The sequence below is a fragment of the Tamandua tetradactyla genome, chromosome 8 (assembly GCF_023851605.1).
Source record: "Tamandua tetradactyla isolate mTamTet1 chromosome 8, mTamTet1.pri, whole genome shotgun sequence".
In the NCBI taxonomy this organism is placed as follows: Eukaryota; Metazoa; Chordata; class Mammalia; order Pilosa; family Myrmecophagidae; genus Tamandua; species Tamandua tetradactyla.
This window is the reverse complement of record NC_135334.1, coordinates 50793718-50820007: the sequence shown is the minus strand read 5'-3', so window position 1 is coordinate 50820007 and position 26290 is coordinate 50793718. Positions and strand designations below refer to the sequence as shown.

Here is a 26290-nt window from a genome sequence, read left to right as displayed (position 1 = left end):
TGTCTCTTCTGAATCCTCCTTAAAAGGCTTCCCGTGATTAGATTAAGCATTACTCATTGCAGAAGACACTCCCCTTTGGCTGATTACAAATGGAATCAGCTGTGGATGCAGCTGACATGATCATGATCTAATTCTATGAAACCTCCTATTGCAACAGACAGGCCAGCACCTGCCCAACCAGACAAACAGGTACCACAACTTGGCCAAGTTGACACATGAACCTGACCATGACACTCTACTTCAGTTTTACTTATTTGAGAGCACTGTCATGATGACCTAGAACATAACTGAATATTCTTTGCCTTTTTAAAAATAAAACCAACTAATTTTACAAGTAGTTTAAGAGCACTCTTAAACTAACAGATAATGTTTCTTGATTGTTTATTTGTGAAATGTTGAATCCAAGGAAACTCTTGAGGGGAAGAAATAAGGTTACAAACTATATGACTATTAGCCAAGATTCTTTGAGGATATGGTAACTGAACTTGTTCTTTATGCTTCTAGAAAGTCATTTCAAAATGTAATAGTCTTAAACAGAAAATAACAAGTGTTGACAAGATGTGAAGAAATAGAAACCTCTGTACATTGTTAGTGGGGATGCTAAGTGGTGCAACCATTATGGAAAACAGTTTGATGGTTCCTCAAAAAGTTAAAGAATTAATTACAATATGACCCAGCAAATCTAATCCTAGGTATATACCCAAAATAACTGAAAGCAGGAACTTGAACAGACACTTGTACACTGATGTTCATAGAAGTGTTATTCACAATTGCCGAAAGTGGAATCAACGCAAGCATCCATCAACAGATGAATGAATAAACAAAATGTGGTATTTGCATGCAATGAAATATTACTCAGCTGTAATTGAGGTGCTGATACATATAACAACCTGGATGAACCTTGAAGACATCATGGTGAATGAAATGTCATACGCAAAAGGACAAATAATGCATGTTTTCACTTATATGAAATACCTAGAATAAGCTAATTCATAGAGACAGACAGTAGATAGCAGGTTACCAGGGCCTGGGGTGGAGATGGGGAGGAGTGAATTGCTTAAAGGGTACAGAGTTTTTGTTTGGGGTGATGGAAGAGTTTTGGTAATGATTTGTGGTGATCATAGCACAATATTGTGAGTATAATTAATATCACCAAATTATAAATATGAAAGTGGTTAAAATGGAAAATTTTGTGTTGCATATATGTCACTACAATAAAAAAAAAACACATATGATAGTTTTATCTCTGTTTATTTTTGGTCTGGAGCTTGGGTTCTGGTTCTGTTGCCACCATCAGTAAACCTGTGTGACACACACTCAGCTCTCTGAGTGTCATCTCATCTCCATGCACGGTTGCTGCACTGAACCACCTCTGAGATTCCTTCCTCTTAAGACTCCTAACTCTAAAATTATCAGCTCTCAGGGGAGCCACTGTAAAACCAAGATGACACAACGATTCACAAGGTCTGGCAACCTGGTAAGCACTCATTCTAATTTAGCTATTATTATTATTTCCCAGTTCAACCAATATTCGTTGAATGTCTGGTGTATGAGCTTGCAGAAGATATGTAAGGCAAAGAGCAATTGGAGCCTAAATGTCTGCTTGAAGTCATTTTGTCTAAGCACATTTTGATAACCATATCATTTGATCTTTCTCCTAAAGATGTATAAGTAATGAAAGGGTGGTATCATTAACCACATGAGGTAGGTAGTTAACATTTTCTTTTTCATGTGGAAAATAGCCATTCTTGAAAACAGGTGTGTAGACTAGTGGATTCTTGAAGCTCAGAACTATAAGTGCTTATTGTACATATTTTTTCTGTTGCTAAATTCTTTATTGATATTATTTACTCTTGTCTCTTAGATTTACTGATAACTCACATGGATATTGAAAAGCAGCTTCTGGACTAATGACATTTGCTCAGCATGCTTAAATCACTAGGGCTTCTTTAGTTAAGAAAAGTGAGGAAGTCGAAAAGCCATATTAAACACAACAATAGAAATCTGTTCCAAAGGAAAATTCAGATCTGAACCCCTTGGGTGGAATGGTTTGGTAAAGGTTAAACAAGCCTTCTCACTCTTGTGGGACTTTAAAATAAATTTCATCTAAATTCTTGTCAGCTTCCCTATACAGCTGTCCCTAAACATCTGCTGAGGATGCTCAAAATTGCCGCTTCCCTCTCTCATAGTTTACTTATGCTTGTGTAAACTATTTATTTGTAATACATAATTAGTGGCAAAGTGTATACTTGGCTTTTAACTGCATATATTCAAGGGTAGAGTAGACAGGACCTGTCTATTTAACTGCAGAGAATGAATCTACTTGGTTTAAGCCCTGTCAAAGCAACAATCCCATTTATTTTCCAACAGCTGTTGATATTGAGGGGTGTTTAAACAACTGTTTGGGTTATTGTAGTTTGAGGTAGAATTGTGGGGAGTTGTGCATGGTTTCTCAACCTAGAGCAAGGTTTGACAACCACTTCTTTATAAATCATAGAGTGGAGTAAAATAATTCCCCCAAAGCTGTGGGAAAGTGAAGCCCTTCAACTGCTTGTGGAGCTGTGGTCTTAGTAGTCGTGCAGTGAAAATTATGTAAACCACTGGAGAGGTGACCCCATATTGACCTAGAAAGATCAATCTTCTAGGGTCTTGATTTTGTTGGCAGAATAAATGCTTCTGTAAAGAGTGAGATCCAAGTCAGGTTGGTTGAAAACTGGAGAACACTAGTCCTTGGGAGCAAATGGGGATTATAGCTGACAGGATGACTGATAGCCTTGCCAGACGTGATTACTTCCTGGAGAAATCAGGTGAAATAGTTCTACCATTGGAAGGTGAAGGTTCCTTCATGCTCTGTGGTGGGTGGTTGCTCAGAACCCAGTCAGGCTGGTAGTTGGGGATGGAAATCATCCCAGCCATAACAGAGGGGAGCTCAAATTTTAGCTGACCTCGCCTGGGGTGGTATTTGGGGGGAGACCTCAATGGCAGCAGAACAGCTGTAAGCCGAGGCTCTGCCATGTAACTATTCTTTTTTGGAAATTGTTTCTTTCTATACACTTGGCTCGATACTTCTCAATACAATTACCCTAGTTCCTCTAATCCAGGGTTTCTCAATTTTGGCATTATTGAAATTTTGCATTGGAGAATTCTTTGTTTTAGGGGGTGTCCTGTGCATTGTAGCACATTTAGCAGCATCCCTGGCCTCTTCCCACTAAGTGCTACCAACACCCCTCTTCTTGCTGTGACAATGAAAAATGTCTCCAGATATTGCCAAACACCCCCACGGTGGGTAAAAGATCCACCACCCTAATACTGTTTTCTTGAGTGTTCATAAGACATTTATAATTCATCCAAACAACAAATATTTGAGCACTTACTATGTGTTAAACAATATGTTTGGTATGTGGCAACAATGAGAATAAGAAATAGTTCCTTCATATAGTACATATCAAGTTGAGATGAAAGATATTAGTCAAATAGTCTTAATAAATAGAATTAAAGCAGTAATAAATGTTACAAAGGAAATGTTCTGGGTGTCCTGAGGACACATAAATAGGGGCACACATCTGGACTTGGGGATCAAAGAAGTCTACCTTGAGAGATACAGAAGCTTAGATAGTTGTGTGCATTTGTATTGGGGATGTGGACTTAGGGAAAAGGAGGAGAGTTGAACAAAGGAGAAACAAATGCATAACACCTGAGGCAGGAGATGTTTTGCAAGGAATTGGAAGAAGGCCAGTTTGGCTGGAATGCAGAAAGGGGTTTGACATGGGGCCAGAAAGGGAGTCAGGGCCATATTCTGCAGAACACTTGACCTGTGGAGGAGTTTGGTCTTCATTATCCTGAAAGCATAGGGAAGGCATTGAAGTGTTTCAGGAGGGATGTGATATGTTCAGACTTTAAGTATGTGATGACTGGCTGGGTGTAGCAGGCACACTGTGGAAAGGATGCAAGTGAATACATGAAGGCCAGCTAGAGGTTGTCTCAAGTTGAGGCTCTAGGGTTACCGACGGCTCTTACACGAGCCACTAGCAACCAACCACTTAGCGGCACTGTCATTTTCCTCTTTGGTCATAAACTGGGATCTTCATCTCCAAAGCCCAGGATTTGAAATAACTCTGTTCTTATTCATTTTCTTTTTGAACCCACTATATGTTACCGTGTTTTCACTTCTGACCTTCAGTTTCAAAATTATGCCAGGATTTCAAGGATGCAACACAGCATGGTCCAGGAAGCACCTCCATTAGCCACCTGGGCCCTAATTGTTCCAAAACTGAGATGTGCAGCAGGATTCCAAGAGATACAGGAAATAGCATCTCTTAGGCTGAGCTCAGATGACTTGCCTACTTTTGTTTACTTCACAGTTATTCCTCTCCAAACAGAGGGTCAGACCCTGGCCTTTTTCCTCTACTCTGTGGCAGAGTTCTTGCCAGGCCAACTCTGAAGCACCTAGCTTTTTCACATCTAATCCATTTGTGGCTGTTTTTAGATTGTAAACCTGTCCTGAAAGTAGTACTTCAAATAATGTAAATTATTCCAAAAATAACTCATGGATGCTTGGTGATTATTTGAAAACTCCTTCCACCTGCATCTAAAAAAAATATCTACAAAATGTCCTGCCCCTCTAAGAAACATAACTTCCTTAAATGAACACATACAAAGAGCACCCCTCCTGTCTCACGGTTCTGCAGCCTTGGGTTTTTTAGTTGAGATGGAGAATCGTTGATGCTGAATTGCCCATGTTTGCTGGCATGGCCTTCTTTTTGACTAAATGAACCTGTTCTTAAGAATACTCCATGGGTAGGCCTAGGTGCAAATTGAAGCTATGACCCTGGTCTCATTTGCACTGAGTACTAGTATAGGCAGTGTTGGCTTAAACACATCAGTCAATAACTGGTGACTTTGATGGGGAGTGTGAAAGAGTGGAAGGAATCAAATCTGCATTTTGGCCTTGTTTGCTAAGACCCAGTGATAATGTGATAATGTGATGAGATGTGACTAACAAGATTCCTGAATTATCAGCTAACTTGCAGGCTGCATTTCTTGACCTACATCCACAATGTTTTAAATCTGGGAAACTTTTATTGTTGCCCCTTTCTAAATAATCTTCTTTGCTTTCTCATATCATAATTGCTGCCTCTCTCCACAGTGTGTTCATCTTCGATGTGTTAAGTTGTTTTGTCATCTCTTCCCTTTTTGAGTTCATCAGGATTGCTGCCTGGGATGTTTTTTTCTTGCCTCAGCCATTTCCTAGTATATTGCTTCTTTATGTTTGGCACAATTCATTTTCCTCCCTGACCCCATCGCTCCCCACCCAAACTTCATAAAGTGATACCCAGAGTATTATCCTGTTATAGATAGTTGAGTTTATCTCTTCTCGTTAAATTCATTCATTCAACAATTATATATTTTGCATCTACCAAATACAGGATCCGTGCTGCTGTCCTACAGTCTGGGGGTGGGGTGCGGTGGGGGCATTTAGCCAAATAGGCAGTTATCTCCTAAATAGCGTGCTAATACCTGTGCTTTGTGCAGAGAAAGACCTGGTCCCCTGTGTAATCTTGGCAAATTTTGGAATTGAATTGTATTCTCTCAGAAATCCTCCATGATCATCAGGGTGTTTTATCCTTTGTCACATATTCCTTTGGAGCTTCAGCTGTCTGGAAAAGGGAAGTCTGGTCCCCTTGGATCTCATTGGCGTCCTTGAGCTCTGTCTGCCTAGGCCCTCCTGTGTGTGCACTTGTAGCCTCCCTTTGGATGCCAAGTCCATCTCTTAGCACAGCAGGAACGGCATGCAATTGGGGAAAGCTGGTTTCCTGGTTCCCAAATATACCATATAAAATACTCTTTGCTTTTAAAAAAAAATCATTTTTGAAGGGACAGAGCAATTGGGATAGCTAAAAGGAAGATAATTGTGTCAGAAGGTAGCGAGAAGAGGAATCTAAGAGTACTGTTTCCCCTAAACTGCATTTTGCACTCTTACTATTGGAATTAACACTATGTAAAGACATTTGTTCCACTTGAAACTGTTTGGGCTCTTTTCTCACTTAGGCAGTTATTCCTTAGTAAATGCTGTTACTGGAAAAGGTTTTTTTTCTTTCCTCAAAATCTTGCGCATAAAAGAAAACTCATGTATTTTCCCTTTGGTTTCTGTCAACGAAGACTACCAGAGAAAAATTGAAACCCTGCGTTTTTCTGGAACATGTTCTCAAACAGCCAAGCATTAGAGCAAAGCATATCCTCTCTATACATCTTTTTTTCTTCTTTCTTACCCCATGATGAATTTCTTTCTCCAGAGGGAGAAGTGATTTTTAAAAGACTTGAACAACATGCTAATCTTTCCTTCTGATAGCCCCTGGTTGAATTACCCCTGAATTTGAAACATTTACTGATGAAATGATACTTGACATTAACCAGTGTTGTATGGAAATATTTCTAGTACCTGGGGAGAAAATAAAGGAGGGTATTCATAATACTGCCGCAGCATGGCTGAATCTTCTAGTTTTTTCAAAACCAACTTGAATTATTCTTGCTTCATACTGGCTGACTTTTCTCCTGAGAGACCACTTTCAGACAACAGAAAGATTTGCACCACTGGCAAAAGTTAAAATTTATGGTATTATTGTAATGAAAAAGATTGAGTTTGGGTATAGGTCTGCTTGGCTGGTTGGCAGAACCAACTGGGGGCTGTGGTTTGGGATTTTTTTCCTTTTGCAGAATGACAGAAGGTGATACCATATCCTTACAAATCAAATGCTCTTCTTGCCTGCAATCCCTGCTTAGACTTGGGGCTCAAGGCAGACAAGCAGGATTTTCTAAAAAGGCACGAATTACAAATATGGCTTTAGGTTTTGCATCTCAGGCTATTTTTGATTTGGCAAGCCTCTTTTGCACTTTGACCATTTAAAAATAGGCAATAAATTATTAAAAATATGGATACTTATTCAACATAAATAGAGTTCTTCCCTTCATGTCAGTCTTTCTGGCTCACAGAACTGTGCAAATATTTAGTTTTTTTTTTTTTTTTACTTTTTTAATGGGAAAGGAATATAGCACAGCAAACTATGGGACAGTTGTCTCATTCTTTAGTTGAAATGTGGAGACATGTATATATGACAAGTATTGAAGCAGTTTATTCATGAGTAACCCTAGGCTTAATTAAAATGAAAATTTGTATCCTGTGATATGGTATAGGAGAAAGAGTAAGGAACTAACCTGAAGAATCCTGGGATTCACCCCACCTCCAAAGCCTAGGGCAGCTATTTGATCTGTCTGAGCCTCAGTATCTATCTTAGACTTGATTAGTGCTTTCCTAACTGTTTTCTATAAACCCTCTGTCTTCTACTTGTGCTGCAGGCATATGTGAAGAGTCTTGATCAAACATATAGAAAGTGTGCATGCTATTTTCCCTTGGATTTACAATTTACAGAGCTTACTTGTGTATTTAAGAAGTAGTTATTGAACCCCTACTGCATATACCATGGAACTTTATCTCTAGAAGTAGGAATAAATAATAAATAATATATTACTTTCATATGGAAATAAAAACTGAATGAAAACAAAGTAAATTATTAGAGATTGACTAAGGATTAATATGGGGAAAGTTCATTTCTAATTTTTAAAAACCTACTTACCTTTTTTCAACCAGTGCTTCCTAAAAGGCTTTTTTATTACTGTTATTTAGGTATACACCTGTTCATATCACATAGAATGAGGGTTTCATGAAATAAGCTGTGTTTGTTTGGGAAATGATACATTAGATGTTTTCCCAGGATCTCTAAGTTTTATTATTCTAATTCCTAATTTATCTGATGTTCATTTCTATCCTTTTCCTGGAGCATGCTATTGAGTTGTGGTGCATGCTGAGTAGCCCAGTTTTGTTCAACAAAAATGGATTGAATTCTTGCTTGTTCAGGTCACTTTGGTAGATTCTTTAAGAAGAAAAAAAATAAGGCCCAGAACTTACTTTCAGGGAGCTTACAGTGTAGTAAGTAATCCAAGGGAAAATAGCATGCACACTTTCTATATGTTTGATCAAGACTCTTCACATATGCCTGCAGCACAAGTAAAAGACAGAGGGTTTATAGAAAACAGTTAGGAAAGCACTAATCAAGTCTAGGATAGATACTGAGGCTCAGACAGATCAAATAGCTGCCCTAGGCTTTGGAGGTGGGGTGAATCCCAGGATTCTTCAGGTTAGTTCCTTACTCTTTCTCCTATACCATATCACAGGATACAAATTTTCATTTTAATTAAGCCTAGGGTTACTCATGAATAAACTGCTTCAATACTTGTCATATATACATGTCTCCACGTTTCAACTAAAGAATTAGACAAAACATATATAAATAACTTTATACAAGAAAGAAAATGTTCTCAGAGAGGTATATATATAGATAAAGTTCGGAGACATATTTCTTAGAATGTGGTCCCAGATCGGCTCTTGGGGACTTGCTAGAATTGTAAATTCTTGGGCTCTAGTTCAAACCCAAGGAACCAGCAACTCTGGGCTCTAACAGCTGAAGTGATTCTGTTGCTCACTGTACATTGAGAATATAGAGCTCGCTTTTGTACGAGGGGAATCAGGATTAGCTTCATAGAGTAGGTGCATGGCATTTTAGCTGAGTCTCGGAAGATGAAACCTGAAGACATGGCCATGTAGAGAGAGCTGCATTCTTAAAGGAGGGAATAACAATATTAGAGACAAATTCACAACGGAGGCTGGAGGTCCAATTTTAGCTTTTTTACCAGCCAGCTGGGCAACCTTATCCAAATCATTTAACCTGTCGCCGTCTGTTTCCTCCTCTATAAAACTACAGTGTTGGGCTAGACAATTTTATGGTCCTTTTGGCTGTAAAATTCAGTGACTTTACATGGCTCTGGCCCAGTATATCATTGTATAATCTGAGTAATGGCATGACATGAATTATTTGTTTCCTAGTATATTATCATACATGCCCTTAGCTACAATGGTTTGTGTTAAAAAAAAATATGGAGTAAACATTTTTGCCTTCTTTTAAGGCACCCATTAGCAGCAGTCAGAGAGTAAAGCTTTATTCCCCAGCGTGTCATACAGACAGTCTATAACAGATTTCAGGAGCAAGGACCCAGAACATAAAGTAGTGCCATGAGGATGGTAATTTGAGTGGTATCAGAGTAGGCTGCTCTGGAAGATAGGGTTTGGCGGTATCTGGTTGTTCTGGGACTCATCATCTCAAGGAGAAACCCTGCTAGAATTCTTCAGGAATTAAATGCCAGGTCTGAAGAGTAGCTCCCTAATGCAAGTATAGTTTCCTAAGTTGAAAGTGTACATGCGAGAGTTGGAATAAATTGCAGAACTGTGGCAGTAGCCTTGGCCTGTATTGCCATGCACAGACAGACACCTCTCTGGCACTGACCCCAACCCCTGGCAGGGGTCTGGGATGCATGGAAGGCCTTTCATGCAGGGATGGGCTACCCCATGGATGGTCCCCCTCCCTTTGTTCTTAGCTCAGTTTTCACTTCTTTTCCATTTTGTATCCCTACTTCTGAACACCTTAATAATAACAATGCCAGTTAATATTTATGGAACATTTTCCATATACTGGAAACTATGCTAAGCTTTTTACACCACAGTGGGAACTCTTATAACCCAGGCTCAAGAAAATTTACATAATAGCCCAAGGTCACCCAGCCAGTAAGTGGCAAACCTGGACTCAACTCAAGTTTCTCAGACATTTGGGTCTATGCTCTTTACTATTCTAATATATTAATCCTCCTATGCCTTTAGAAGAAAAAGGACATCCTTCCCATTACCTTTAATGTGAATTTTCTTTTTGAAAAAAGAAGTGTCAGTGGAGGTTTAAATTTCCTTCCCTACCTTGTAGTGTACAGATTTTGTCTTCTCTAAATACTGCCTTAGTTAATGACAATAATAGATAACAATTATATAATATTTACTATGTGCCATAAACTGTTTTAAATGCGTTACATTTATTAACTCATTAAACCTTATTTGGTAGGCCTGTTTATCATTCCCATTTTATGGAAGAGGAAACTGAGGCACAGAGAGGTTCAGTTACCTGCCCAACTTTGCACAAGTGAGTAGGTGGCAGGGCTAGGATTCAAATCAAGGCAGTGAGGTGCCAAAGTCTGTGTTCTGTGACCACTGCATCCTACTGCCTTTGGGTAGGTGGGGGCTTAGGCACCGCACACAGAACAGAGACTGGCCTTCCATTTGCAGTTCTCACAAAGTCATCGTCATCCAGGATTCTTGAGAAAGGAGGCTCTTCAGGAATTTACTTCTTTGTTTCATAGACCGTTACAGCACATTACCCAAGTACCATCTCTGTCTGGGTAATCAAACGCTTTACAAATAAATGAGATAGGATGGCATGGAGTGGAAATTAAGTAGTTTTCTAAGAAACCTTTTTTTGCTGTTGAAAAGACTCAGCTAGTAATGGAGGACATTGAATGATGGCAGAAAACAGTTCCCCCGGTTACCAGAGAAAGTATAGACCCCCTGTAATGTCAAAAAACACTCTAAGATATGGCCTTTATGAGAGCTGTTCACTGCTCCTAAGGTCTCTGGTGTTCATCCTTGCAAAGGAAAATCTCTATGCCCAAGGAAGCTCCATGCTAAGATCCACTCTAACAGAGCAGGAAGGGCAGATGGGGAGGTATGCCAGGACTGCCGCTGAAAAATAAATATCTAAAAGATTGATGGCTTGTGATCTCTTTGCAGATTATATTAAAAATTATTGATTAGGTTACTAAATTGTAGAAGAAGTTGGGGACTAAGTGCTGTCTTTAAAATAATCCAGAAGTGGTAGAATAAATCAATGTGCAGGGCATCTAAAATACCATAGCTCTCATATTTGGCTCTACAAATAGCTTAGCTTCGATCTGGGAAAAGCAATAATGTTTTTTAAAACATCCTAAATGTTGTTTTGGCATGCTAAAAAAAGAAGCCAAAATTTTATTTCTAAGATTTATTTTGCACAATTTTGTGGAATTCCTGACTTCTAATGCTCATTTATTTCCGAAATCAATAGGAAAACTGCAAGGCTTTTTTTTTTTTTTTTTTTTTTAATGCTTATGGTGGGGTCACATTTCATTATTTTTCCATGTGAGTTTCCTGTTATTGCTGCACTATTTGTTGAATTTTTGTTTGTTTGCTTGTTTTGCTTTTTTTTGGTGGGGGGTACGGGTGGGAAGTGCATGGACTGGGAATTGAACCCGGGTCTCCCACTTGGCAGGTGAGAATTCTACCACTGAACCACACTTGCACACTCTGCAAGGCTTTTTCATTAATATGTGCCAGATAGCGCTCTTTCTTTTTTTGAGAAAACAAAGATATAAAAGTCTTAGATACTTTGTTTCGACCACAGAAGCCAAATGGGCTTAGTCCTACCTGGTGTTTTGTTTTTGGAAGTTGTTTCAGTGTGCTAAAGTTGCTGAAATGCAATACTCCAGAAACAGAATGGCTTTTAAAAAAGGGATTTAATAAGTCACCGGTTTACAGGTCTAACGTTGTGAAAATGTCCATATTAAGGCACCAACAAGAGGTTACCTTCACTCAAGAAATGCTGATGCTGTCTGCTGGTCCTTGTTCCCACTTCTGTTGCTTCCAGCTTCTGATGCCAGTGGTTTCCTTTCCAAGCATCTGTGGGCCTTCACTTAGCTCCCTGGGGACACAACTCTGGGTTCTGGTTTGCTTAGCATCACATGGGAAGGCACGTGGAGATGTGTGCTGGGCTCTACCCATGTCTAGTCATCTGCTCTCTCTGTCAGCATGCCAAGCTTCTGCAAACATCTGAGTCTCTGTCAGCTCAGAAACTACTGTACTGCAAGCGTCTGCATCTCAGGTTTCTCCAAAATGTTTCCCCTTTTTAAGGACTCCAGTAAATTAATTGAGACCTACCTTGAATGGGTGGAGTCACATCTCCATCTAATCAAAAGGCCACACCAACAATTGTGCATGTCATGTGTCCATAGAGATAATTTAATAAAATTTTCCATGCTACAATATTGAATCAGGGTTAAAAGAAACTCCTGCCCGCACAAGATTGGATCAGAATTAAAGCATGGCTTTTCTGGTGTACATAATAATTTCCAACTGGTGCAGAGGTTAATCCAAATTTCAGTACATGACAATACTGTTCCATGTAAGCTTGTTTTGAAGTATTTTCGATTTGCATTTAAGTTCATAGTTTCTTCTTTATAAGAAAAAAGTTCTAGTAATGCATACCTTGCTGAATGAAGTTCTTCATATGCAAAACATATTAATTTTAAATTAAATGAATGATTTTCTCATGTTGTGAAAAGCATTCTTTGCTTTGAAGGATTTACAAAGGGTTTGTAAAAGAAACTGCCCTACCAGCCACGTAAATGTTTACGTATAAATAGTTAACTACTTAGGAGAAAAGAGTCATACTAGAGAGAATAATAAGATGTCAGAAAATGAGTATCACTCTAAAATGATGATCAGCCATAGCTCTGAAATTGTTAAGTCAAGAAAATTTAATCCGATTAACATACATTTCAATTTGATATCAGCTCTGAACTCAGCAGATCTGAGCCTTGGTATTAGGAGAAGCTCTGCATCTTCATGGGCCTTGGTTTCCTCATGTGTAGATTCAGGAGATCAGACCAGATGATATTAAAGACTCCTTTGAGCCTGTAAAATTACTTAATTTTGTTTCCTAAAGTAAGATGTGCTTATTTGGGGAGATTTGGAAATGGAGCATAGTAGAGGCTTCTGGATTCCTGGCTACAGCTATACCTCTAATGTTCTATTTAGCAGACCAGAATTGTGCATCTCCTATGATGATAGGGGCTGATATGGACACTGGGGAGAGAATGGACAAATAGAGTTTCTCCCATCAGGCTCCTTTTAGTTGTGCTCTGGGTGGGGATAAGGGGACAGAGCTCAGTTGAGCTGAATTTACCATTGAGACAGTTTTCCTCTCTGTTGACCATGGGGCCCAGACTACTTGGGCAAGTATCAGCAAAGTTCTCTCACAGATAGTCTCTGCAGTATAAAATAGTGGAAATGAGGTAGAAGCTAAATTTGGATTTCCCCAGATCCTGCTTGAGTAATCCAGTTTTCTACTTTGAGAATATGTAATGGATTTTGGCCAATTTCTTAGATGAGCTTGTTTCACTCCATGTTCCCAGTGAACCTCAAAATTCTACCTCTGTTTTGGATCATTTTCCAATGCTGGAAGAATCTCTTGAGACCTATAAGGTATTAAAGCTTCTGCTAATTTACATCTGTGATCCCTAAAGCTGTATCTCTCTTTCCTATATTCAAACTGAGTGTTTTCCACAAAAGAGGCCCCTTCAGTCATACTGGTCCCACCATGTTCTCCATTTTGCTGGATAGAACTTTGAACCGACCATACTCAGAAAACCCAAATAGACCATTTTCCTAACAAAGATTCCTCTGCAGTTCAGTGGTGTCTTTCTAGGACCCTACAGATCAGGGTAGAAGGTACCACTGACTTTGTCTTTGCTTGGTACCCTGTGCCAGCTTCATGTGGTAATTCTGCTTCACATACTTAGCTCACCCGGCATTACTCAAGTATAGCCAGCCCAGATCTTTTTATTGTGAAATTGCTTTCAGGATTGAGGTTCCGTTATTCAGAGTTATGTCATCACCTTACTTTTCATTTCTGCTGTGTATTCTGCCTAAAATCTTTGTATTACTTTTTTTTTTTTTTACTTCCTCTACCTGCCTGCTCAGTGTTTCTTATAAACTTCAACAATGCCAGCAGAAAGTCATATTTCATCCCCAGTTGGAACCAAGCACATGCATGCTCAGGATCTTGCTTTAAGAAATCTCCTTTAAAGTGGAATTGGAAAAAGTGGAAAAACCTTCTGGGGTGTAGAGAGAGCCTGAGTTCTAATCCAGACTCTGCTACTAAGAAAATAAAGTTTAATATCCTCATCTGCCAACGGAGTAAAATATCTTCCTTGTTAACCTTGGATATGAAAGTATTTTATAAACTGCAAAGATTATTTGCAACCTTTTAAGATATTATACTTCTGTATAACTACTTCTAATGACTCACTCAAGCAGTTAATTATTAAAACCAGTTTGAAATCAGAAAGGAGATAATCAAATAGAGATGCTGGGTGGATATTGTGCTTTTCACAACAGTGATGACTGTTGACTGGTTCAGTTGAATTAAACTACCTCATATATGCTTGGAGGGTTCCTTAGTTATTTCACCCTTGGTTACAAATAATTTATAGTGGATGATGGTGTGGTGGAAAAAAGGAATTTTGTGTAAGGAGTCCTGAGTTTGAGAAACTGTTCAGCTAGCTACTTACCAGTTGGGGAACACTGACTGGGCTAAAGCTCTAACAAAATGAGTTAACTTCTCTGATTCTCAATTTTCTAATCTGTAGTTAAAATAGTACCTGTTGCTTAGAATTGCTGTGCAGATTAAATATAACAAAGTGGAAGAATGCCTGGCATTTATTATTTATGCCTAAATCATAGTGTGCCTTCAAAAGGATTCATTTACCCACCTCTTTTATCCTTGAATTCCCTGTAGAGAAGGAAGAGAGAAAATAATGTGAAGGGCTTGGGAGTGAGTCTTGGTGAAAGAACCCATATTTTGAGGATTCCAAAAATCTGAGCCATTAGGGTGTACATAGACTTAACTGTACCTTGTTAAATAACTTTTTTTCTTCTGTTTGAAAGACTTGACAGGTTTTATTGTTTAAAATAGGAAATTTTTTTATCTTTTAATTTGTATAGTTACAAACTGTGGGAACTGGAAATTTAATGTTGACTAAGAAAAAAATTGGTAGCACTTCTTGCAATTATGTAAATTTTTCCTACACAAAATGGCTCTTACCTCCCTTATTCTGAATAGGATTGTTAGTCCTGGGCATCACTCAGAACAAGCAGCTCCGTAGGGGACTGACTTTTTCTGCTTTGCGTGGTTCATGATGACTCATCAAAGTGCAGGCCCTTAATTATGCATAACTTGTTATCAGTTTAAAAGTAAGCACAACAAAAAATGCTCTTGTCTTGGAAGTTTTTACATAAAAAATTATATAATTACTCATGTAATCATTGATGAACAGTGTTCATTGAAGTAAAATTAGACAATGAAATTAAGCTATCATCTCCCACAAAAGTTACTCCTTTTAAAATATAAAATTACAGTTGTGTATAGATAGATTTTAAAATAATAATAGCCTCATACAACATACCAGGTATGCTGTTTGTGATTGTTTTTCATTTAGCATTACATCTTTCTACATCTGAAAATGTACATTTTTATTATGCATTTTAATGGCTGCAGAGTATTCCATTTTATGAATGTGCCATAAGTATGGAATTTATAAATTTGTAATTTATTCTCTATTAATAGGCAAGCAGTATATTTACAATTTTTTTTATATTTTCAACTCTGCTGTAATGAACATCTTTCTAACCATTCCCTTAGGATAATTGTCTAGAAGGTAATTACTGAGTTAAAGACAAATGTACTTTTTAAGATTTTGGACATGTATTTCTAAATTGATCATCAGAATTGGAGAAAACTTGTACCAATGAACACTCGCATTGGTAGTATAAAAAGCGTTCTTAAAAAAAATCAAACAAGATAAGGGTAAATCCTACTGATTTTAATTTCTTATCATCAAGTAGTGGTGAGGTTTCTGATTTTTTTCTTTTATTGATATTTTAGTAAAATGATTTTATAATAAAGGTTTTTAAAAACACTGTTTCATAACAGTTATTTCCTGTTTCCTCTCCCGCTTTCCTTTAGGTTAATTTATATTTTTTTCTCTCTTTTCCCCCCCTTCCAGGATGGAAGTATGATGTGATGGATATAATTATGGGATACTGTGCGGGTACACGGCCTCCTCCTTCTTGCCTCATCCTGCTGCTTCTGAAGCTTTTGGCCACAGTCTCCCAAGGTCTGCCAGGGACTGGGCCCCTGGGCTTCCACTTCACACATTCCATTTATAATGCTTCTGTGTATGAGAACTCAGCAGCAAGGACCTATGTCAACAGCCAGAGTAGAATGGGCATCACCTTGATAGATCTATCCTGGGATATCAAATACAGAATAGTATCAGGAGACGAGGAAGGTTTTTTCAAAGCAGAGGAAGTCATCATTGCAGATTTCTGTTTTCTCAGAATAAGAACTAAAGGTGGCAATTCTGCCATATTGAACAGGGAAATACAGGACAATTATTTATTGATAATAAAAGGTTCTGTCAGGGGAGAGGATTTAGAAGCATGGACCAAAGTGAATATACAGGTTTTAGACATGAATGATCTGAGACCTTTGTTTTCACCCACAACATATTCTGTTACAATAGCAGAAAGCACACCTTTAAGGACTAGTGTCGCCCAGGTGACAGCTACAGATGCAGATATTGGTTCCAATGGTGAATTCTACTACTACTTTAAAAGCAAAGTTGATCTCTTTTCAGTTCACCCCACAAGTGGTGTCATCTCTTTAAGTGGACGATTAAATTATGATGAAAAGAATAGGTATGACCTGGAAATTTTGGCTGTGGACCGGGGGATGAAGCTGTATGGAAACAATGGAGTAAGCAGTACTGCAAAGCTGTATGTTCACATTGAACGTATAAATGAACACGCCCCAACCATCCATGTAGTCACTCATGTTCCTTTCTCATTGGAGCACGAGCCAACATATGCAGTGGTGATGGTTGATGACCTAGATGAGGGGGCCAATGGGGAGATTGACTCTGTTTCCATTGTGGCTGGAGATCCTTTAGATCAGTTTTTCCTGTCTAAAGAAGGAAAGTGGATGAACGAGTACAAGATTAAAGAGAGAAAGCAGGTTGACTGGGAGAGCTTTCCTTATGGCTACAATCTTACTCTTCAGGCAAAAGACAAGGGGTCACCTCAGAAGTTTTCAGCAATAAAAATAGTGCACATTGCCAACCCCCAAAGAGACACTGTCCCAGTTCAGTTCGAAAAAGAAGTGTACCATGTGAGCATTAGTGAATTTTCGCCTCCTGGTGTAGTGGTTGCTATAGTGAAATTAAATCCTGAACCGCTAGATGTGGAATATAAATTATCTCCTGGTGAGGATGCAGAGTACTTCAAAATTAATCCCCGGTCAGGTCTGATTGTCACAGCTCAGCCACTGAATACCATTAAGAAGGAGGTTTATAAACTGGGGGTGACAAGCAAGGAGGGAGATTTAAAAGCACAAGTCACCATTGGCATAGAAGACGCAAACGACCACACCCCGGAATTTCAGCAACTGCTCTATGATGCTTTCGTGAATGAGAGTGTTCCTGTGGGAACCAGTGTTCTGACAGTGTCAGCTTCCGACAAGGATAAAGGAGAAAATGGCTATATCACCTATAGCATTGCCAGCCTGAATTTGTTACCATTTGCCATTAACCAGTTTACAGGTGTTATTAGCACAACTGATGAACTGGATTTTGAATCTTGTCCAGAAAATTACAGGTTCATTGTAAGAGCCTCTGACTGGGGTTCACCATACCGCCATGAAAGTGAGGTAAATGTGACGATTCGAATAGGAAATGTCAATGACAACAGCCCTCTCTTTGAAAAAGTGGCTTGCCAAGGAGTTATCTCATACGACTTTCCAGTTGGGGGTCACATCACAGCTGTCTCAGCAATTGATATTGATGAACTTGAACTCGTAAAATACAAAATCATCTCTGGAAATGAACTCGGTTTCTTTTATTTAAACCCAGACTCTGGTGTCTTGCAGCTTAAAAAGTCGTTGATGAATTCTGGCATTAAAAATGGCAATTTTGGCCTCAGGATTACAGCAACTGATGGAGAGAATTTTGCAGACCCCATGTCTGTTAACATTTCTGTCCTACATGGGAAGGTTTCTTCAAAGAGCTTCAGTTGCAGAGAAACTCGTGTGGCTCAAAAGCTGGCAGAGAAACTCCTCATTAAGGCAAAAGCAAATGGGAAACTGAATCTGGAAGATGGATTCCTTGACTTTTATTCGGTTAATAGGCAAGGACCACATTTTGACAAGTCTTTCCCTTCTGACGTGGCTGTGAAGGAGGATCTACCGGTGGGTGCTAACATCCTGAAGATTAAAGCCTACGACTCTGATTCTGGCTTCAATGGAAAGGTGCTCTTTACCATCTCTGATGGAAATACAGATAGTTGCTTTAATATTGATATGGAGACTGGGCAGCTTAAAGTTCTTATGCCCATGGATCGAGAACAGACAGATCTTTATCTCCTTAATATCACCATCTATGATTTAGGTAAGCCACAGAAATCTTCGTGGAGGTTGCTGACCATCAATGTGGAAGATGCTAATGACAATAGCCCGATTTTTCTTCAAGACAGTTACTCAGTTAACATTCTTGAAAGTTCAAGTATTGGTACTGAGATTATTCAAGTGGAAGCCAGAGACAAGGACTTGGGTTCCAATGGTGAAGTGACTTACTCAGTCTTGTCAGATACACAGCAGTTTGCCATCAATAGTTCAACTGGGATTGTTTATGTAGCTGACCAATTAGACCGGGAATCTAAAGCAAACTATTCTTTAAAAATAGAAGCCAGGGACAAGTCAGAAAGTAGTCACCAGCTGTTTTCGGTTGTCACTCTCAAAGTATTTTTGGATGATGTCAATGACTGCTCCCCAGCCTTCATTCCTAGCAGCTACAGCGTGAAGGTTCTGGAAGATCTTCCCGTTGGCACTGTCATTGCTTGGCTGGAGACCTACGATCCAGATCTTGGACTAGGGGGTCAGGTGCGCTACTCTTTGGTCAATGATTATAATGGAAGATTTGAAATAGATAAAGCAAGTGGTGCCATTCGTTTGAGCAAAGAACTTGACTATGAAAAGCAACAATTCTATAACCTCACGGTTCGGGCCAAAGACAAAGGGCGGCCCGTCTCTCTGTCGTCTCTTTCCTTTGTTGAGGTGGAAGTGGTGGATGTCAACGAAAATCTCCACACCCCTTATTTCCCAGACTTTGCTGTCGTTGGATCTGTAAAAGAAAACTCACGTATTGGAACAAGTGTGCTGCAGGTGACTGCGCGAGATGAGGACTCTGGGAGGGATGGAGAGATCCAGTACTCCATCAGGGATGGCAGTGGTCTTGGAAGATTTAATATAGACGATGAGAGTGGTAAGTTTAATATTTTGTGTCAGAAGTGTTATTTCATCTCTCTTGAATTGTCAGCATTGAAAAGGTAAAGGGATATTCCTGCCTTAAAATAGAATGGCAAAATGAGGTTGTATTTGATGCAGAGGTAACATGAGTAAAAGCTTTTTCTTTGAATATGTTGGTTAGTAAGAAGACTTTTTATACAATAATAGTCCTGGGTTTCAGTAGAAATTTACTTTTTTGTTGTTTATTATTTAGCGCTATTGCGACCGTGTTATCTTTTTATAAGCGTAAGTAATTGTCGCCTCTGTTGATTGCACTCTTAACCCTCACTAAATTAAGGGCCCTGATAAAGTAAATTACATTTGAATTGGCTTTAAATTAGAAGTGTGAAATGGATTTTTGAATGGATCTTGTGTATGAATCCTTCTCTTCGCAGTGATGCTTTGCTGAGTGATATTGCGTTATTTGCCTGGCTCTTTCATATTTCGCAGGCGTGCCTGGTACTGTGCATGCTCTGTTAATAAATCATCTACAAATGTTTGCATGACAGAATATAGGAGATGGGTTCTGGATTTTATTTTAAAGATTAATTATAAGATTTTATTTGTATGAATTGATTTTTATAGGAAGCATTTAAAAATATGGGACAAAATTGTTCTGATATTTTCCTCGCCCCTACATAGTCATTTACTTTTCATCATAGATAGACAGACACTTACTATTGTCTTTAAGTATACATATGTGCCTGTGCACTTGTGTGTGTATTCTTTATCAGCACTGTGCATTTCTCTAGTCTTCTTAAGATTGTAGACATCTCAAGATCAAGGGCTGTGTCTTCCCTATTCTCATGTAAATGGTAATAGTACTTAACTGTTTTCAGGGCACATTTACATACATTAAATCATTTTTCAACAACTCTCAGAGGGTACTTTTCTCCCAGTGATGATGATGATGATGATGAGAATGCCATTCTGAATGGGTTGTGGGGAGATGTCTTTATAGTGATATGAATTGTACATAGCCATAATGAAGGAAAAAGTAAATGTCGGGATAATTGAATCCTGATTTAGCCACATATTGTATTTTATTATCTATCCTTTGCCACTTTGCTACACAAAGGTAGAATATATTTCTACCTTTGAAGCACAAAACAGGAAAGGTAGGGAAGTGTCCTTTGCTGAGTGCATATGCTGTGCTAATACTTGACCGCTAATAATAGTGACATCAGTGAGTACTTACAAAGCACAAGACACTGTACAGAGGGCTGCAATTCAGGTCTTATTTAATTCTCCCAACAGTCCCAGGAGGTAGCACTAAAAATCATCAACTCATCAACTGAAGTTCAGAGAAGATATGTAATGTGGAACTTACTTTCAAATTTAGCTCTGTGTAGCCATAAGTATACTATGCTATCTTCCATCTAAAGAAATATATGTGTTTGAATGCTTTTAGGTTTGCTTGAATTTGGCATTGATCTAAAATCTGTAAGGCATTAAAGTGTTAAGCAAGTTTCTTCCTTGACTGAGCTCAACTTTGGAACTCAGCTGAATGTGGGTAGGTAGGTCAGCTGGTGGGTACTGAGCAGATTCATTTACCACTGCTATCTGGATGACTGCATCAAGCCACACTGAGCTGTTTTTCTTGGGAAATTACATCTTGGTCTCGTTTGATGCAGTGAAGGGCAGGAGCAATTTGACGAGAGTGGCCTAGATTTTCCCCATTTGTACCGTGTTATTTTGTTCTCATCTTAGCTGTTATTTTAGAAAACGTGTGTATAGTTTCATCTGATGAAAAAGCTGCGCTTAGATTTAATGCCAAGAGTTTGCTATCTTTTGCCTCTGTTGAAAAAAGTAACTGCTCTGCATGTGTTCCATTTACATTCTGCATGGTATAAAATAAATTTACCATCAATAATAATAATTCCACTTAAATTGCAACATTGATTTGCGGCTTAAAATCTCTTTCCTATAAACATTAACTCCATTGGGTTGTATAAGATCCTGCAGCCATTAGAGGATACAGCTGGATCTAGAATCCATATCTCCTTAGTCCTAACCCAGTGTTCTTTTCTTTACATTCATTACATATGTTTTTGATTCATCTTCCCAGAAGATTTTTAATTTTTATAAGAATAGTAGCAATTTATTTTCTCTCTTACCATTTCATTCTGTTCCCTTCTGTGCTGGTTTGAAAGGACATATGTCCCTTAGAAAAGCCATGTTTTAATCATAATCCCATTTCATAAAGGTGGAATAATCCCTATTCAATACTGTATGTTGAAACTGTAATCAGATCATCTCCTTGGAGATGTGATTTAATCAAGAGTGCTTGTTAAGCTGAATTAGGTGACAATGTGTCTCCCCCCATTCGGGTGGGTCTTGATAAGTTTCTGGAGTCCTATAAAAGAGGAAAGATTTTGGAGAATGAAGATTCTGAGAGAGCAGATGACATAGTCACGAGAAGCAGAGAGCCTACCAGCCAGCGACCTTTGGACATGAAAAAGGAAAACGCCTCCCGGGAAGCTTCATGAAAGGAAGCCAGGAGAAGCTAGCAGATGAAGCCATGTTCGCCAGGTACCCTTCCAGATGAGAGAGGAACCCTGACCGTGTTCACCATATGCCTTTCCAGATGAGAGAGAAACTCTGACTGTGTTTGCCATGTGCCCTTTCACTTGAGAGAGAAACCCTGAACTTCATCAGCCTTCTTGAACCAAGGTATCTTTTCCTGGATGCCTTAGATTGGACAGTTCCATAGACTTGTTTTAATTGGGACATTTTCTCAGCCTTAGAACTGTGAACTAGCAACTTTTTAAAAAGCCATTCTGTTTCTGGTATATTGCATTCCAGCAGCTAGCGAACTAGAACACCTTCTCTTAGGAAATAATACTAAAATTTCTCCACATTATAGATAAAAGGTTTCAACTTGTTGTTGAAATCTTTTATGAAGATTCCATTTTCTATACAATAATATTCTTAACCATCTTGCTTCCTTCCCCCTCATTCTTGAAGACTTTAGGATCCCAGTCTAAGACATGATGAGGCATGATGACCTGGACTTGTCCCTGGGAAATGCTAGGATTTCAGAGTAGTTTGGCAGTTGGATATCCAATCAAAGAAGTTATCACCATGGTGCTGTTGGTTTATACTACTGTTCAAGGATCTCATTTCTTTGCCTCCATGTGCTAAAAAATCATGATTTGAGCTGCTGATAGAGTGAATGACTATTTATCCCTGTAACTGTTAATGAGTTTCAAGTCCAGACTTGGCAATATTCATTATACCCTTAACCATAGAATGGCCTGGACATGATTAGATTTTACCTTTCAGAAACCTTTAAATCAAGCTACCAAAGGTTATTTAATGACTTGCATTAGTTAATGGTTCTCAGCCTAGGTGTATGAATCACCTGGAGAGCTTGTTAACAATGCAGATTCTCAGGCTCATGTCCCAAAGGCCCTGATTCAGTAGATCTGAGGTGGGAGCCTAGGAATTCACATTTAAGTACTCCAAGTGTTCCTTCTGTACATAGTTTGGAAACACTACCCTAGATTTACTTGAGTTCCTATGACTGGCTGCCAGATTATGTCTTTTCTGTTTAATCTTTTCCTTATCTCTTTTGAATGGCCGAGAATTGAGCCCATGTTTTAGGAATATCCCTTTTCTAGTCAATTTTTACAACCCAATAAATCTTTTATTACTCATTAATGGTGATATTTTTTTCTGAGTGCCTTCACTGATGAATCAAAAAATCTATTTCTGTGCTTCAGTAATTGCGGTGCTTCTGTTTTGTGAAACTATGTATGCTAGGGTTAGTTAATATGTTTAGAAGTTTTATGTTTGTGACTATTTTGAGCTCAGTGAACAAAACCATAAGTTTGACATTCTTTATCATGTGCAGGCATTTAATAAATGTTTAATAATGTGCGCAGTAAATGGATTAACCTAGGGGTCCCATCTCTAGAGTAGATTTGATCACAATTTAAATCAGTCTGGAAGATGTAATTTAATCATCTTTTCCTTCACAAAATATGCATCCTTATTCTTTGCAATGACAGGAATTCATATTCTTGACAACCCAGGGGCTTTAGAAGGTTTAGAAAGAGAATGTTATATATTTTAAGCTGTTATTCTCTTAGATTCTTTTGTAGCTGCAAACTAAAGCAATGATTTCACAATTTTACTTATCTGAGGTTAATTAAGGAGATATTTAGTTGGGATGAACAATTTCCAGTTCAGCACAATAATCATGGATAATTGGGAAGATATATTTCCATCCATTATTATTAATTGTGTTATTTGATTCATTTATCAAATACACATTATGTTTCAGGCACTGTGCTAGGTGCTTTTTAGGTACTATTTCTAATTGTCACAGTAATCCTGCAGGGTGGAGGTAGGGCTAACAGAAGCTTGCCTAATCAACGTCACACAACTGGTAGTTGGCGAGGATTTAATGTCAAATCTCATACTTTCCCTCTCTTTTTCACTTCAGCATGCCATCATAACTTTATTAAGCATATGTATTTGTTAGATTTTCCTATGTTATTGTGGCATAACAATGAAAAAATCTCAAGGACTTATAGAAACAGATATCAAACATTTTTTCTTGCTTCTGAGTCTAGGGGAACAGCTGAAGCAGCTCTGTTCCAGTCCGTGGGTTGAATTAGAATCTGTTCCACATGTCTTTGCATTCCACGACCCATCTGGAGGATCACCCACTATCTGGCATGTGATAGTCTAAGACAGAGGGCAGGGGCACAAAGGGGCTGCTGGAACCTTGCAGTGCCTCTTAAAGCCTCTCCTCAAAACTAGCCCTTACTCCACTGGCCAAAGAAGGTCATAGGGCCAAGTTTAACACTGGTGGGTGTGGGCAGAGAAAAGTACTCTTCTTACAGGGTGAGGGAGGGAATGAATAATTATGGCTAATGATACAGCCTGGCATAGCATACAACTCCCACTATTGTTCATAATCTAACATGAATTGTGCAACACCTGTGTTTAAGGACCTGGGCTAGAGGTACACATTGAGGTACAGGTGTAAGACATGGGCCTTCCATAGTGGAAAGTTTTCCAATCTAAGAGGACGATGCCACTGGCCGTGGTGACAGTGGTTAACATTTATTGAACCCTGACTACGTTCCACGTTGTGTGTGTGAAGTGGTCTCTTTTGGCCTTACTGTGAAGTTGGGACAGTTGTTCTTTATTTTTGCACATTCAGTATTATAGGGGGAAAACCCCACATGCAAAAATGCATGTGAATTTCTATTTACCTTTCTTTATATTGAGGCTCTAGCAAGCATTTCTTGAACTCATTTGAGTATAAAATGCCCTTTATTCCAAATGTTTTGGTAGAACATCGGTAGGGGTTTAGGAGACCTAATGAGACTGGGATTCAAATAGATGCCCAAAAGAGGTTTCTCAGACACATCAATTACTGTAAAGTTATGTGATTTCTATTTATTGACAGTGGAAAATCCCAACAATAAATAAATATAACTTTGTAATAATGCTTATTATTGTGCTGGCTTTCTCCTCTTTTCCTTTCCTGGTCCAGGAAGCTGAGCTCTGTGGTTGCATCTGTGGGTTCCTTTGCTTCTGACTTGTGTTGCTTCTGCCAGTAGGAACTTAAGGGGAAGAAGGAGAATCTGGTCGGTGTACTTATCCCTTTGTCTCTCTCCCTATGGTTATTGTGGGCTGGCTGCATCCCTCTACTGATGGGCAGGAGCAGCTCCCTACTGTACCAGCTCTGCATCACTGCATCATTTTATCACTTTCCATAAGCCCTGCCCACACCTTTATAAATAGTCTGTTTATTAAACTCTTCTCAGTTACCCAGTTTTGCCAACTGTCTTCTGCCAGGACCATGGCTGATAAATATTTTTCTTAGGTAAATATTTCTAAAACACATTTTAAGTTTAAAAATATTTCTGACTGACGCTTTCCAGTAATTCATGCTAACTCCAGTTTCTGCAGTGCTGCTCTGGTGTGTTGGTGCATTTAATGAGAGCCCTGGATAAATGGTAGAGAGAGAATAATTATCTAATGCTTTCATTTTATTAAGGATAGAAGGTGAAATCAAAGAACTTTGTCTTCCCATCTAGCTTATACTCTGCATATCTTTTCTACAATGAAAGGACTACTTTTGCTTTGCTGAAGATCCCATCTCACAAGACATAGAAAATAGGGCGGGGGTGACATGGGGTGGCTGAATGGTACCAGGGTCTTTCTAGCTCTAAAATATTATTGTGCTGTACTTTGACCTCACATGGGGAGAAGGATTCATTTCATCTGGGGGCCAAGTAAAAAATAGTCATGTAACTGAGTAACATTTATTGTTCAATTGAAGAATTGTTTACTATCTGCCAGCACTGGGTCTAGCACTCTTTATCTATAGTCTCTAATCATCAGAGAGTCAGGAGTGGGATAATAAAAGCTGAGAAAGGGAAAAGCTATAGTGTGAGAAGCATGAGGGGCTTCATTTCAGAAACGATGAGTCCCAGTCCAAATATTTAAAGAGGTGGTTCATTCCCAAAGTAGCTTGTCTTTTGTATACCGTAGAATAAAATAAGCTTCTCTTTTCTCATACTTAGAGATGCCAGAAATTGTATTTTATGTTATGTGTGGCTGTTAATCTTTCCAGCCTCTTTTCTCCAAACTTCCCTGGTAATTCTTCTTTGACAAGTTGAGGAGTAAGACAGATGCTATTTGGTGGCTTTGGTGTGACATGATAATTTCGGACTAAATGGTGTTCCTTGAGATGGTATTCCTTCCTTTCCTTACAGACACACTCATCTAACCTAAAGAGGCATGCTGAATTTTGGCCCAGGCTTCCCCTTACGATTTCTCCTGGGGACCAGAGCAAGCAAATGATAGGAATGAAGTTATGATCAACTGACAGCAGAAACTTTACTTGGCTCTGGATTTTAGCTCGATACTTTTTGACCATAATTATTCTAGAACAAATAATGTTTCCCAGTGGAGCCCCAAACACTCTTGAACATTCAGATGAACTTAGTAATTATCATGGAAGCCAGGTGGGAGAGAGGATTAGATGCTTCTGGAAACTAATGAACAGCATGTTTTTATTGCTTTTTTCAGCAACACCTTCTTCTTGACCTTTTCTAAACTGTTGACTGAAGGCAATTTCGGTATTAATAGAGAACTGTTGGTCCAAATCTGTAATTACCTCTGCA

General features: G+C 38.8%; 1 protein-coding gene across 8 annotated transcripts in view; it reads left to right on the top strand.

Moving 5' to 3' along the window:
* FAT3 (FAT atypical cadherin 3) overlaps positions 1-26290 on the top strand; it is a 655772-nt gene that overhangs the window by 116073 nt on the left and 513409 nt on the right. For all 8 annotated transcript variants that reach the window (XM_077113295.1, XM_077113294.1, XM_077113296.1 and 5 more), the window contains exon 2: positions 15808-19116. In XM_077113295.1, the coding sequence (XP_076969410.1) occupies positions 15808-19116 (3309 nt within the window). The remainder of the gene's footprint in view (positions 1-15807; positions 19117-26290) is intronic.